We start from the raw sequence: 16,805 nt of genomic DNA on the forward strand, positions 1-16,805 counted from the left end.
ATCTATCTACCTACACACACACATACATCCATCAAAAATCATTGAACACCTTTCTGATCACAAGGAAAATGGATATGACAACAAAACACAAATTCTATGTTTATAACAGACATTGGCAGTTTACTGAAACATCATTTTGATTTTGTATTCTAAATGCTGAGCACATGAAAGAGATAAACAGTTTCAAAAAGAAATTACAGTCAAATGTCTTTTGTAAAAAATGAATGTAGATTTACTACAGCAGCAATTAGCAATGTGTTGAAGAAGTGGAAGGCTATAGACGGTACTGAACAAACCTAATAAAACAATAAATGAGAGGAACCAAAGCTCAAAAAGGCTGCTTACTTTACTTAGTATAACATATCTGAATCATCCAAGTTTGAAGATGCTAAAAGTCAAGCAATACCCATACATTTTTTCACGATGTGTAGAAAGCTGTGTGCATGAATTTCCAGGAATGCTGTAAGCACACAAACCTTTGTATAAAAATAAAATAAATAAATAAAAAACATCAAATGGCACAAATCAAGGCAAACAGAACCTAGACTGGAGCAGTGGACCATGGTATATGCTCTTCCAGTCTGATATACCTCCCAGAATATGGATCATGTCCCTTATACCTTTAAACTGGTTGAATGAGAATGATATACTGACTTGAAATGGTAGGATATAGAATTTTCCAAAAGGATAGAAAGATGAGGAGAGGAGGGGGGAGTATTGTTATAGTAGCAGAGGAATGGTGTCCTTCAAGAGTTGAAGTGGAAAATAGTAGTATATGTGAAGATTTTGAAGCTGTGTGGTGTGAAGTTGAGATCAACAGAATAGTATATCTAATAGGATGCTGTTATAGGCCAGGGAATATGGAGAGTATTAATTGTGAAATGTTTAAACAAATTAGCTGATCAAGTAAAAGGAAGATGATCCTAATGGGAGATTTTAATTATAGGAATGTGGATAGGAAAGAAAACATAGTGTATAGTAACAAGGAGAGTGAATGTGTTGAGTTTCTGTGGGTTAACTATCTGCAGCAGCATGTGATGGAAGCAGCACAAGGTTTATCAGTGTTAGATTTGGTGATATCCTCACAGGATCTGGTTGCGAATGAGGTATCAACACTGCCACCTGTTGGTGAAAGTGATCATAAGGTATTGGTTTGGAAGGTAGTCAAACAGGAAAAAGTTGTTATCAAGAAGGTCTATATGTGAAACTATAAGGTGGGTGATTATCAGAAGCTCCGTAATCAACTAGCATCAATACATTGGGTTCATGAATTGTGTAGGAAAGATGTTAAACAGTGCCTGGGAAATGTAAGGCAGTATCTAACACAAATAATGCATAACTGTATACCAAGAGTTAAGTGAATAAATAGAGTAGGGGTGAGATGGATGAACGGTGAAATCAAGTAAGCAGTGTTACAAAAGAAGTTATTATGGAGGAGGTACAAGAAAGTTCACAGTGAACAGATGCATGAAGAATATAAAGCAAGGAAAGAAAAGCGACAAGCATGGTTAGAAAAAAAAAGTAGAATATGTGAGAAGATTGGCCAGTCAAGTCAAAGCTAATCTGAGGGATTTTTCTGCTATGCAGCATCATCATCATTAAATTCCTGCCATGTACCCTCAAGGGGTGTACAGGATATGATAGTACTACATGAAAAATTTACATCATTACTAACTTTCAATCTATAATTTTCCTCCAAATCAGTCTGTTACTTGTCAAGACTTCAACATTATCAGATTTTATATTTCTATCGTCTAAGGCACTTTGTACCATATCAATCCACCTCTATTTTGGTATTCCTCTGGGTCGTTTTCCTGCCAACCTGGCAGAGAACACTTGTTTTGCTAATCTTTCCTCGCCCATTCTGTTTAAGTGACCATACCACCTGAGATTAGCTCTGCTAACACATTTCTGGATGCTGACAATGTCAAGTTCTTTCCTAATATCCTTGTTTTTAATATGATATTGCCATTGATGCCATTTGTTCACCCCTCTAACTCTCATATCTGCTGTCTCTAGTCTTTGGTAAAGTGTTTTACTTCTGGCCCAGCTCTCAGATTCATAAGTTAAAACTGGTTTGAACACTGTTTTGTAAACAACTAATTTAGTGTTCCGACTAATTTCTCTCTTATTCCATATGAATTTATGGAATAAATTTTGTTGATCCTGTTGTCTATTTCCATATTTAATTTACCATCTTCACTAAAAATTGTGCCTAAGCAGCTGAAATATTTTATTTGTTCCACAGGTTCTCCATTCACAATGCAGTTGACATTTTCAATGATTCTGCCTATTTTCATTTTCTTTGTCTTTTTATTGCTGACCTTCATATCATATCTATTACAACAGTTATTCAATTTAGTCAGAGAATCTTGTAGACTTGTAACGGATTTATTTAGAAACATAACATCGTCTGCATAAAGCAAAGAGCTGACATTAACATATTCATTTTTGATATCATGTTTAATACCACTTTCCTTCATAATGTGATCCATATAGATAATAAATAACAGAGGGGATAATGTACATCCTTGTCTCACACCAGATTTAACATTAAACCAACTTCCTGTACTTCCTTCAATTCTAACTGCTGACTTACAACTCAAATAAAGACTAAGTATTGTTTGATATAATGCCCCATTGACACCATATAACTGTAGCGTATTGAATAGCTTCTCTCTTGGCACCTTGTCACATGCCTTTTCCAGATCGACAAAACTTAAATACAGATCTTTGTTATATTCCCATGATTTCTCAACTATTAGTCATAAAGTGAGGATCTGATCCTCTCAGCTTCTATTTGGCCTGAATCCAGCTTGTTCTTCACCAAGCTTTTCTTCCACAATTCTTCTCAACCGTTTCTCAAATATACTTGCATAAATCTTACTCAGTAGGGAAATACCTCTGTAATTATCACATTCAGTTTTTTTTCCCTTTTTATATATGGGTACTATGAGAGCTCTACTCCAATCATCAGGAATTCGTCCCTCTGTCCAGGCCTTCTGAATTATGCAATGCAGCCACTGTAAGACTTTTTTGTATTTATTGCTCAGAAATATCTCACCAGTTTTTTTCTTTTTTGTTTCAGTCACCTCTATTATGTCGATCTGGTACTTATCTAATTCCTTAGCTAGCTCCATTTCTTTGCCATTCAGGTTTCTTATGTTCATAGTACTGATCTTCAACTCTGGTGATGTTGAGTTGGGGTGTGTTTTCAGATTTTGCTATGTAGCAAGCAAGAGGAAAAATAATTATGACAGGTTGATGCTGGTGGATAGTTATGGTAGCAGAGTAACCATAACAAATGATATAGTGGAATTATTTAATGAACACTTCATCAGTATATATCACAGTGGCATGAATGATGCTATGCAACATGTAGAAGGGAATCAAGAATTAGAATTAAAAGGTGAAAGAATTCGAGGCATATCAAGTGTTGCTCAGGCTAGATGTTAATAAGGCTGTAGAAATGGAAGACATATCACCATGTATTTTTAAAGAACATGCAAAAAAGTTAGCTGTGCTCTTGTGCTGGTTATTTAATGAGAGTCTTGCAGTGGGTCAAGTTCCTAAGGCATGGAAAGAAGGCAAAATAATACCTCTCCACAAGCATGGTTCGAGAACATAAATTTCCAATTATAGACCAGTTTATGTGTCATTATTATGTGTCATTATGATGTGGAAACACTAGAGAGGACCCAAAGACGAATAACCAAAGTGATATCAGGACTCTGGAGTGTCAGTTATGAACAGCGTTTGATAAAATGTGGATAACAGAGGTTGGTGGATAGCAGGAAAAGAGGCGATATGATAGAGACCTTCAAGTTAGTTAAGGGATTCTATCAGATTAATATAGAAGAAATAATAAAAAGAGTGAATGTTAAGATGGGAAGAATGTGAGGCCATCCCTGGAAGTTGTATAGGGATGTGGTGAAGAAGGGAGTGAGGAGTAGATTTTTTATGCAGAGAGGTGTTAGTGAGTGGAATGCATTTCCTGAGTGCATTGTGAGTGCAGGTAGTGTAAGTAACTTCAAAGCTCATTACAATAGACATGTTGCTGGTTGAGTGGGCCTCCCACAATGAGTCTATTGACTCCATGGAAGTTACCAGTTAATAATAATAATAATAAATCAACCAACCTTTGCTGGCAAAGGTTGGTTGATTGGTAGAGCCTCTGCTACTAATGACTCAGTTAAGTAAGTTTGAGTGCGGTTAGTAGTTGGAAGGGGACCAATCATTCGATGCTGTTGGCACACTCTCCCTCGATGAGTCTTTGGACTCCCTGGAGGTGTCAAATAATAATAATAATAATAATAAATATGGTAATTCTCCATGTAACAAATCAACAATTATGAACATACATACCAATACTCAAGACATTCATACCAATAAGCATTCATAGCAATGCTTATTGGTATAAACAATATCAGAGGAATACGATGATAATTATACAAAAATTTGCTGAATTATAAATATTTTGTTGAATATCAAACAGCATCTTCAGCACACAAATTACAACTACTGTAAAACTCACAGCACTTAATTAGGTTGTAGCAGAAACAATTCAAATTCTAACTGAAAAGGAACTGATGTCCTATTGAGGCATCCCTTAATAAGACAAGAAGAGACAGTTTATTAAGGCAGAAACAGCTTCATGGACTAGTCATTCAAACTTACATTTGCTTTGGTGAAGTTTGAGGGCCTTTTTCCTAAAGATCTTTAGGAAATTTCCTACAATCCCTAGAATTATCTGGTGCCTACCACTACCTTGCAGTTGAAACTTATCCTACTATAGTTAAACATGCAGGATAATTAACATCTGCTACCATTACTATTGTCACTCAGGACTAGCAGACCATGCTTTGGATACCCACCAAAAGATCCAATGGAAAAGGCTAATTTACTTTACCTTTAAATCAAATGAAAGATGATCTAGAAAACACTCATCTTCAGACAATGACCAAGAACACCAATCAGGTAGTACAATGTAGAACTTTATGCCTTCCTTTAATGTAAGTGCTGCATGTGAAAGTTTGCAAACCTACAGTATGATAGTTCTGTAGGTTCCGTAGGGCGACGTAATGTTTTTACATTTTTTTTAATTTAATTTTTTTTTTTTTTACATAATCTGGAAACCAGCTAAGACTAAACATAAAACTTTTCAAGCCATTTTAAGCCTCCAATAACTAGTGGAAACAATTCAAATCATACCAAAAGTGAGAATTAAAGTCCAAGTCTAAACATGTACCCTCTGGACTAGATAAATATTAAATTAGCCTTATGGACTGAAAGGTGTGTTAAAATAATGATCTTCCCAAATTTTTGTTAAATTAATGCAGATTGGCTACAAAGTAGTAGCATTATTTTATTCCATTTAATCACATGTGAAACTATCACATAAAACAGAAATGGCATCATAGTTTAACAGTTAGATTCTAAATATAGTTATCAAGTTATTAAGTTTAAAAACAGTTATCAAACCACATCTTAAATAGTGGCCAACTTACACTACTTGGTAAAGGCCTTAACTATGCAATAGCACCTAAAACAGTCAATAAATTGGAGTTTATTTGCCACATAAAAAGAGGCATTAGGTCCCTACCCAACAATATAGCCAATAAAATACGATTAGAAACCAGCAATGTTCTGAACAACAAGAAAACCATACATAACAATCTTACAAAAATGGAACTAGCAGCAATCAAGTCATTGAAAACCAATCAAGACATAATTATAATAAAATTGGATAAAGGCAATGCCACTGTTGTCCTTGACAGGTCAACATCCATCCATCAGATGAATCAACTAGTCTCCGATAACAGCACCTATCAGCTAGTAACCTATAACCCAACAAACAGGATAAAGAATAAAACAGAGAAATTACTTAAGTCCGTCACTTCATGGCCATCAGACACGGTTAAAAAACTTATACCCCATTATGCCTGCTCTCCCAGAATATATGTCCCGAAAGTACACAAACAAAATGTGCTGCTTCGACCTATTGTGGAAGCAATAGATAGCCCTAATTACCACTTAGCCAAGAAATTAGAGTCAACACTCAAGGAGTCGGTAGGTCATTCCCCCCTCCTACATAAAGAACGCACAACACTTTAGAAACAAAATTAAAAACATAACACTCGACAAAGATGACTTATTAGTCAGTTTCGACATTTTGCCCTTTTCACAAATGTCCCAATCAATGATGCAATTCTTCTCCTACGGAACAAATTTCTACCTGACATTACAGCCTCTTTGTCCATGTACTATGTTCCGGTTACTTCGTGTGGCAAAATAAATTTTACCTACAAAAAGGTACGGCCATGGGCTCACCACTATCTCCCCCCCCCCCCAATTGCTAACTTCTATACGAAAACTTTTGAGCAAAGTGCTCTTGATTCCTCCACTCTAAAACCTATAGTGTGGCTTAGATATGTTGATGATGTGTTTGTTATCTGGCCACATGGGCGACAAATGCTAAACACATTCCTTAGCCACCTGAACAAACAACATGAACGCATACAATTTACTATCGAAATTGAAAATCAGAACTCTCTCTCCTGTACCTGGATACACTGGTCACACATCTTCTTTCAGGCAGTCTATCCTTCACGATCTACCGCAAACCAATACACACTGGCCAATACATACATGCTAATTCATACCACCACCCATCACAAAAGTATGGAGTCATTAACACCCTTCAAAACAGAGCTATAACAATTTGCTCTAACCAGCAAGCTCTGAAACAGGAACTAAAAATCATCAGCGACACATTTATAAATAATGGCTATAACAAAAATACTATTAATAAAGTACTTCATAAAACATCATCAAAAAAGAATCTAGACTGCAGTAAAACCATAGCCATCCCATACATTAAAGGGTAATCAGAAAAAATCAACAGAATCCTACACCATTATAATCTCAATGCCACCTTTAAACCACCTACAAAACTTAAAAACATATTCAACTCCTCTAAGGCTCCTCTCCTCCCATTGGGCACATCCTGGAGTTCATTGCATCCACTGCACCTGTAACTTACTGTACAGTGGTGAAACAGGATGTACAACCCCTATACATAAGAAAGAACACATAAAACACATTAAATATAACCATTTTGGTGAAGCAGGCCTCTCAGATCACGTTCTCACCACCTTACACCAAATCAACTGGAAAAGTACCCACTCTTTACACCATACAAAAACTTGGTATGAAAGAAAATTTAAGGAAGCCTGCGAAATTCTGATAAACCACCCAAATATCAACAATAACAGTGACATGAAAATTCCAATAATCTGGATGGCACACATTCAGCCTACCTAATATTTAGTATCCAGCATACTTCAGGACTCTAGGCAACCTTCAGCTAGTATTGGAAATCATTCCATACCAACAGGTTGGAATTTATATGTATAATCATGGTGTTAATATACATATATACAGATTTGTTGTTGCTCTCAATTTATTTTACAACCAATTGGTTGATAAAGGAGAGAATCTGTCCTTAAGTGAACGGATGAGAGTTGCCAATTTCACATGAGGTTTAAATACAGTGCATAGTCGGTGTTTGTTAAGCATCCTAGATATCTTTTCAGATGTGCCTTTAATGTATGGGATGGTGATAGTTTTGTTGTAGTAGATGGGGGGGGGGGGGGGAAAGAGAATTATTTTGGGAGCATTTAGTATTTTATCTATCTTATGAGGATTATAGCCATTGGTCAGGAAGGTGTGACGCAGGTGAGAAAGTTCAGCAGTGAAAGCAATGCCATTGGAACAAATTGCTCTAGCTCTATGGGTTAGTGTTTTTAAGATACCATATTGTTGAGAAGGTGATGGTGTGATTGTTTGTGTAAATATCTCCTTGTATGTGTGGGTTTTCTATAAACCGAAAATGATAAGGAACCTTCTGGAAGATGTGTGATAAGTGCGTCCAGGAAGGGTAGACAGTCATTGGCTTCTAGTTCCATTGTAAAGTGGATTTTAGGGTGTTGGCTATTTAGATGCACTAAAAACGTATTCAATGTGTCTGGGCTATGTGGCCAAATGGCAGACACATCAACATAGCATAGCCAGAGACTAGGTTTGAGAATGGTTGTGTTGATAGCTAGCTTTTCCAGATGTTCTATGTAGAAGTTGGCTAAGGGAGGAGAAAGGGGGGGGGGATCCCATAGCTGTCCCATCTAATTGTTTGTATATTTTCCCTTTCCATGTAAAATAACCTGCCTGTACTGTGAATTTAAATAGCTGAAATATATCAGGGGGAAATTGTGAATTTAGTAAGTTAAGAGTTTCAGTTAATGATATCACCTCACCTCATATCAAGTCTCCATGAAGAATACTTAATCGTGTGGAAAGGCTTATGTGTTTGTCACACATGTTGATTGGATTTTAAGAGTATAGATGTGAACACAGATTGATAATAAATTAAGTTAATAAATAGTTTTTTTTTTTATCAATCTGTGTTCACATCTATACTCTTAAAATCCAATCAACATGTGTGACAAACACATAAGCCTTTCCACACGATTAAGTATACTTCATGGAGACAATACCGTACACAAGGCACGACAATTCGGTAAGTGGAAAGTAAAATTGGCGCGGAAACTGAACAGGTTAGCCTTCTTAAAAAGGTGCCGAGATACCAATTTAATACCAAACTGTATAAAAATTAAGAACACGTTTCACTTGGCCAAAGCCCAACGTATTTATAAAAGAGCAAGTTTAGCACTATTACGGGAACAGTTATATGCTACTTGCCGAGAAATATCAAAAATAAATTCTTCTATCAGTGCACTATGTGATATGCTATCTAACATTTTGAAACAGGAACTATGGGATATCTTGGATAGCATCTCCGACTCTACAGCCAGCGAAGAATTTGCCAAAGTTAAAAACCAGCACCAGAAGAAATTTAATATTCTCCAACAATGTTAATGCTACGCAGTGGCCGCAATTACATCAACATGGCATCATTGTGAACTTATCATCAGTAACCTTAACCAAAGAAACCACGAGTCGGGGACACAATTTTGCTGTTACTCCTAAAGAAGTTCCAAAAGCCAAAATAATGGCTTCCATTGAATGTGGGATATACGACCTGCCTCCAGCAATAGCCAATAATATTCGATTAGACATGGCTAACATCCTAATCCATTCTAAGACTGCCAAAAATAATATCCCACATAAAGAAATCATGGCTCTAAAAGAGCTACGCAATAATAACCACATTACCATTTCCAAATCAGAGAAAGGAAATGCAACTGTAGTGATGGATACAACAGAATATGAAAGCAAAATGCATGCACTTCTCCAAGACCAGTCAACATATCAAATTATTGATTGAGATCCCACCAACTCACAAAAGAATAAGGTGTGCAAGTAATTGAACAAACTCACTTCCTAGCCAAAAGAAACAGTCAACAAACTCAAACCCCTCCACGTTAAAACACCCAGGATATATGGAGCTCCAAAAATTCACAAACAAGGTACACCTTTACGCCCTATTGTAGAAAGCATAAACAGTCCCACATATAAACTTGCTAAACATTTAGCCAAATTACTAGCCACTTGCACAAACAATTCTCTCTCTTTTGTTAAAAATTTTACCCACCTAAAAAGTATTTTAGAAAACCATACCTTAAAAAGCTCAGACTTAATGGTGAGTTTTGGTAACACCACATTATTCACAAATAATGAGGTGATATGAGGTGAGGTGATACCATTAACTGAAACTCTTAACTTACTAAATTCACAATTTCCCCCTGATATATTTCAGCTATTTAAATTCACAGTACAGGCAGGTTATTTTACATGGAAAGGGAAAATATACAAACAATTAGATGGGACAGCTATGGGATCCCCCCCCCTTTCTCCTCCCTTAGCCAACTTCTACATAGAACATCTGGAAAAGCTAGCTATCAACACAACCATTCTCAAACCTAGTCTCTGGCTATGCTATGTTGATGTGTCTGCCATTTGGCCACATAGCCCAGACACATTGAATACGTTTTTAGTGCATCTAAATAGCCAACACCCTAAAATCCACTTTACAATGGAAGGCTCTGTACACACTTATCATCTTCCAGAAGGTTGCTTATCATTTTCGGTTTATAGAAAACCCACACATACAAGGAGATATTTACACAAACAATCACACCATCACCCTTCTCAACAATATGGTATCTTAAAAATACTAACCCATAGAGCTAGAGCAATCTGTTCCAATGACATTGCTCTCACTGCTGAACTTTCTCACCTGAGCCACACCTTCCTAACCAATGGCTGTAATCCCCATAAGATAGATAAAATACTATCTATCTACCACAGAAGATTACAACACAACTATCACTATCCCATACATTAAAAGTACATCTGAAAAGATATCTAGGGTGTTAACAAACACCAACTACGCACTGTATTTAAACCTTATGTGAAATTGGCAACTCTCATCCATTCACCTAAGGACAGATTCTCTCCTTTATCGCATGTAGAAGTCTATGAAGTGCCCTGTTCATGTCATCGAGCCTACTATAGACAGACAGGAAGAAGTGTGGACATCTGCCTAGGTAAACACAAAAAATATATCCGACACTTTTGCTATGGCAAGTCGGGTCTGGAAGACCATCCTTTGGATACCCTTGCACGCAAGATCAATTGGAAAAAAATAAAGGTACTGCATAGAAGCTTTGACAAGTCAGAGAGGTTGTTCCTGGAATCAACAGAAGCCCTGAAACATACTCCAAACCTTAACAAGTATGGCTGTATAAATCTACCAAAGATTGGGACAGTCATCCTAAGACCAAATTAATATCTTTTTTTTTTTTTAAACTTAGATGGCACCTAATTTGGACTTTAGTCTTTGTGTTGCAGGCTACAATTACTCATACTAGGTCCCAGTGTTACGCCAGATTGCAGTCGTCTCGCTAATGTAACAAACTTTGTTTGTATGCTCTAAAGATGCTGGATATAATACTAGCGAAATATTAGCGTTTAAGTTAATAAATAGTTATTTTCTTATCAATCTGTGTCCGCATCTATATCGTTAAAATCCAATCAACATGTGTGATGAACACATAAACCTTTCCACACGATCTTTGTCCATCATCACACTCAGGTCTTTTGTCTTGATCTCTTCCAAAATTTCCCCACCAAATATATAATTGGCATCCCATTGTTGCCTACTAAATTTCAGAACTTTGCAACACTGAACTGACAGTTACACTTACTTGCCCACTCACACAATCTTCAAGTCCATCTGTAAAACTACAACATATGCTTGATTCTTCATCACTCTCCCCAGTTTTGCATCATCTTCAAACAGTTGTCACATATATAAAATTCAACTGCATCTACAAAATCAATAACAAATATGAAATTTCTTGTAAAAAAAAGGGAATTATACAAGAAATATCATTTCATCTAAACTATTTAGGGCAGTCCTAGAAGAAATATTTTAAAATATTGAATGGAAAAATAGAGGAATTATAGTGAATGGAAAAGAAACTAAATAACCTACAATTTGTTGATAACATTGTTCTTTTAGTCAACTCGTAGAAGAAAAGAAATTATCAATGAACTGAATGCAGAGAATAAAAAAGGGATTAGAAATAAATAAAGACAAAGCAAAAATAATGTATAATAAATGCATAACCAAAAAGTCAGAGGAGATGGAACACTGGGAAATTGATATAGTAACTTCCTATATCTAGGATAAAAGGCTCATCGTGGGAGGCTGTGAAGAAGTTTCATGAAGAATTCAACTGGCTGGATAGCCTTTGAAACACTCAATCTGTCTTAAAAGTAACATGAAAGTGAAAAAAGGACTCTGATTAAAAAGCTCAGGACTATCTAAAGGAGAATGGAAAGATCATTGCTTGATTCACCTTACCCTTTTTCATCCTGAGTGCTTTCACTATTATTAATTTTTTCACCAGGAAACAAGATTTAGTCATGCTCTCATCAAGTATTTCTCTTATCATGGACCAAAAAATGTTTCTTCTCACTATATTCTCTCACTTAATAATGTGTTCTTGTTTCTTACCTCATGCTAGCTACTATTTTCTCTTCTAAGCTCTACAAATCAATAAGAATTCTGTAATTTCTAAAAGAAAGTGTCATTTTTGAAACTATAACACATTTTAGGAATGTTAGTCAAGTGAGTAATATTTATTATCCGACTAGTTTCACCGATTTTTGTTATCGGCATCTTCAGGGATACAATTGGTAAGCGATATGAAGGTGACAGACTAGGTTTTAACTGGCAGTTCTAATTCATACAAAATTAGTACTGTGCGTGAGACAAAACGCGTGTCGCGGGTACATGATTTATTTGTTGAGAGACAATGTAATTGGCATGAAAGTTCATTTCTTTGGTGTTTAGTGATCTAATTAAAGTTTTCCAAATCTCCAGCAGGATTACATAGGAGAAGCACATAGGCTATGTGCTTCTCCTATGTAACAGACAAGATATTTCAGGCCTTTCTTCCCACTTTGCCACTACCAACCATCTTATTCAGTGGGATAAGAGTCATATTCCCTATATAGAAGAGAACTACCATTCCAGAACCTTCAAGGAAGTTGCTATACTCGCCTGTTCAACAGGAAACCTAAATAAGAATCAAGGTCTAATCCTACCGTAGATTTGGAAAACTTTAATTAGATCACTAAACACCAAAGAAATGAACTTTCATGCCAATTACATTATGTCTCTCAACAAATAAATCATGCACCTACAACACGCGTATTGTCTCACGCACAGTACTAATTTTGAGAGTTTATTTTTCACTTGGTTAGACTATAATAAGTTCAGTTTAATCCTTTATCCAAGTGTGAGCAAACAAAGTTTGCGCCTGAAAGTATCTTCAGGACTGGGGTAAGGTAGTGCAACACCAGGCACTCGTTGCAAAGGTGGAGAAAGCTCTCTCATCACTCCTATCTCAGTATCTCCAATAATGCAAAGCGCATCTCCTTGCGGATATGTGTAATGCTATGTATTAAGGCAAGGGCCACTACCCATACCGGTTTCGACCTTTATTGAGGTCTCGTCAGTGGGAGCCAGGCCCAGTAGTGGAGATACAAAGGCAGAAGCAATGAGAGGTCATCCTAACCTATAGGAGTTGCCAAAGGGTGTGCCACCTTATTATTAAATTACTCCGGATTCAGAGACAGATGTTGAGAGTTTATTTTTCACTGGTTAGACTATAATAAGTTTAGTTTAATCCTTTATCCAAGTGTGAGCAAACAAAGTTTGCACCTGAAAGTATCTTCAAGACTGGGGTAAGGTAGTGCAACACCAAGCAAAATAATACTCTCAACATCTGTCTCTGAATCCGGAGTAATTTAATAATAAGGTGGCACACCCTTTGGCAACTTCTATAGGTTAGGATGACCTCTCATTGCTTCTACCTTTGTATCTCCACTACTGGGCCTGGCTCCCACTGACGAGACCTCAATAAAGGTATGGGTAGTGGCCCTTGCCTTAATGCATAGCATTACACATATCTGCAAGATGTGCTTTGCATTATGGGAGATACTGAGATAGGAGTGATGAGAGAGCTTTCTCCACCCTTGCAACAAGTTTCCTGGTGTTGCACTACCTTATCCCAGTCCTGAAGATACTTTCAGGCGCAAACTTTGTTTGCTCACACATTAAACTAAACTTATTACAGTACTAATTTTGTATGAATTAGAACTGTCAGTTAAAACCTAGTCTGTTACTTTCATATCGCTTACCAATTGTATCCCTGAAGATGCCGATAGCAAAAATCGGTGAAACTAGTCAGATAATAAATATTACTCACTTGACTAACATTCCTAAAATGTGTTATAGTTTCTAATACAAGTAGTCAAGAAAAAAAGTCACACAAAGTGTCATTTTGTTTTTAGAAGAATACAAACTATTATGTTTCAGTGTTGTGCAAGAATAATTAAGAGTGAAGTTATTTTAATGCAACCAGCCAAAACTTTAGGACATGATTACATTAGGAGAGATTACATACATTATAAAAGAGCATATATATAAGAGAGCATACATTATAAAAGAAGTAAACATAATGTATGCATACATTATGTTCCCTTCTTTTAAAGTGGACTGATCTAAAACCAATCTAAAATATTGTATTATTCTTTCTGATTGCTTTCATTATTCTTCTGTACTAACAATAAGCAGTACAACAACATGCACTTCAAAGTTGGGATTCTAAACTTATTTCAAATAAAATGTCCTGAAAACAATGAAAACGGACAAATTTCAGAAATTATGACTCTAAATACAGATCATTATAGGCAATTCATCTAAATCAGTAGAATGGAAAAAAAACTATATTTCATTAAAAAAAAAAAAAGCATACTCGGCAACAATATACCAGTAGTTTTTGTAAAAATCAAGTGGATATTAGATCCAGCATTATTTCAGAGCCGAATGTAGAAACTATGAAAGTTTCATAAAAATAAATTGACTATAGAATACCGAATATGCACGCCAGCATTCACGAATCGCCCTAACACGGATCACTTTAGAAAACATGCATGCTGCCCAGACATCCATATATTCGCTTTCTAATTTGGTCAATTTTTTAAGGTTTCACAGGCCAGTGATGGAAAATGTCATATTTTTGTGAATGATTATTTTGATATGAATATTATGCTAAAAAACAAACAAAAAAAATGAAGATGGCTGAGCAACCACAACAATCAAATTAAAATGGAATAAAATAGTAAGAAAAGCTTATACTGGAGTTTCATAATATTCTATGTCACATGTGAGAAGCTTTTTATGAAAATGATGATGACGGTAATTCTTATGTGAAACATAATTATATCACTTTAAATGACTATTTAGTCACTTTAGAATTTACCTTTATTAAATCAATAATTATTAAAATAATTATTGAAAAGATATGCCTCATGTTAAAACAAGAATAATAAATTAACATTAGTATTTAAATAAAATTACCTCCAACACATGCAGAATCATGAGGAGGTTGTTGGGTCCACTTATCTCTTGAATCAATCTCATTGGTTTGTATCTCTTCCTCATCATAATTTTCAGTCTGGATATGAACCTAAAAATAACACAAGTTGCACTTTTTACAGTTAATGGTGAGAATTACTGTCATAATCAGTTCAGATTGAATTTATGAATAATAAATTCCAATAGCCATTTTTAATTTAAAAATTCCTAGCTTATATATTATTATTATTAAGAGAGACCTCCAGGGAGTCGGGAACTCATCAAGAGAGGCACCTACTACACATACCAGTTATCATACTTGTTCCTGAATTCATTCACACTGCTTGCACACACAACATCCAATGGCAATCTATTCTGATCACACACCACTCTACGAGAGAGAAATTTAGATCTCACCCCCCCCTTCTTAGTGGCATTCATTCTTAGCCTCCAAGGTTGTCCTCTGTCTTTTTGTCACCCTCCATAACATAAAAAATTCCATCAACTGAAATCCTGTATAACCTTTTCAGAAGTTTGTAAGTCTCAATGATATCACTCCTCTTTCTCTTGTTTGCTAGTCTGAAGTCTACACATTCTCAATTTGTCTTCATAATCAATATTCTACAATCCTGATATTTTTACCACTCTCCTTTGCACTCCCTCCCTGTGCACAACAGTCCAAGCGAGGTCTTATCAAATCCTTGTAAAGAGGCAAAATGACATCCTTATCTTAACATGTCAAGGATTGTTTCAGCATTGTAATTATCTTTTGAGCTGTATTTGCAATCTTTGCTACATGGCCCCCTGAACTTCAACTTCCTAACAGTTCAAGATCCCTGTTAATAGTTCAAAAACTGTTTGTTATTAGTATTACAATCATAGATCTCAACTCTAACTGGATTCAAATTATCTGATATCATTTGCAGCATTCCCCCTTCTCTCCTATCTTGTCTATCCTTCCTAAAAATATTCTATCCATTACACTTTATACCAGTCTGATTCTGATAGTCAGGTTTCACTAATGCTTAAAATCTGAAGTCCCAACATACTGACTAAGGCAACAAACTCAAGCCCTTCATTTCTGATACTTCTAGCATTTGTGTAAAGAACATAATAAGGTACCTGCATGTTTGTTTGTATACTCTTGTCTGTAGCCTGCATGACACAGTTGGACAACTTGCAGATCTCTGTTCTTCTTTAGTGCCTTAGACCCTCTGTCCAAAAAAGAAATCAAACTTTTGATAGAAAATAAAACATAGGCCAATTATAATTATTCAAATCATTTATTTCAATCGATATACTCTCCCTCAGCTTCGATACAGCATTTGGCATGGTCAATTAATTAATAAGCTTTTATATTGGTTTTTGGGATACTGTTGAGGGTCGTGGTTATTGCTGCTTGAACATTTTCAATGGTGTCGCATCGCTTTCCTTTCATTGGCAAATGAAGTCGGGGGAAGAGAAAGAAGTCAGAGAGTGCTAAATCAGGTGAATACAGTGAGTGAGTGAGCCAACACACAAACTTGGTTTTTGCTCAAAAACTGTCTCACAATGTCAGAACAATGAGATGGTGCATTATCATGCAAAAGTGACCAGCTGCCTACATCATGATATTCATGGCATATGCGACAAATTCTTGCTATCCATCGCTTCAAAACTTTGAGATAAAACTCACCATTGACTGTTTGGCCAGGCGGAAGGAATTCTTTGTGGATAATGCCCTTGGAATTGTAGAAACAAATCAGCATTGTCTTTACTTTTAACTTCCCCAAACGACTTTTTTTTGGATGCCCCTTATCTGGTGGTCTCCACTCAGCACTCTGGCGCTTTGTTTCAGGCTCATACTCAAAACACC

The 16,805-nt window shown here is 36.0% G+C and overlaps 1 protein-coding gene across 1 annotated transcript in view; it reads right to left on the reverse strand.

Annotated features, from left to right (window-relative positions):
- LOC150094129 (uncharacterized) overlaps nt 1-16,805 on the reverse strand; it is a 244,865-nt gene that overhangs the window by 68,476 nt on the left and 159,584 nt on the right. The window contains exon 10 of the mRNA XM_090412408.1: nt 14,954-15,062. Within this exon, the coding sequence (XP_090268534.1) occupies nt 14,954-15,062 (109 nt within the window). The remainder of the gene's footprint in view (nt 1-14,953; nt 15,063-16,805) is intronic.

This window comes from Typopeltis vanoorti, chromosome 22, assembly GCF_054136105.1.
Source record: "Typopeltis vanoorti isolate ZY-2024b chromosome 22, IOZ_Tvanoo_1.0, whole genome shotgun sequence".
Taxonomy (NCBI): domain Eukaryota; kingdom Metazoa; phylum Arthropoda; class Arachnida; order Uropygi; family Thelyphonidae; genus Typopeltis; species Typopeltis vanoorti.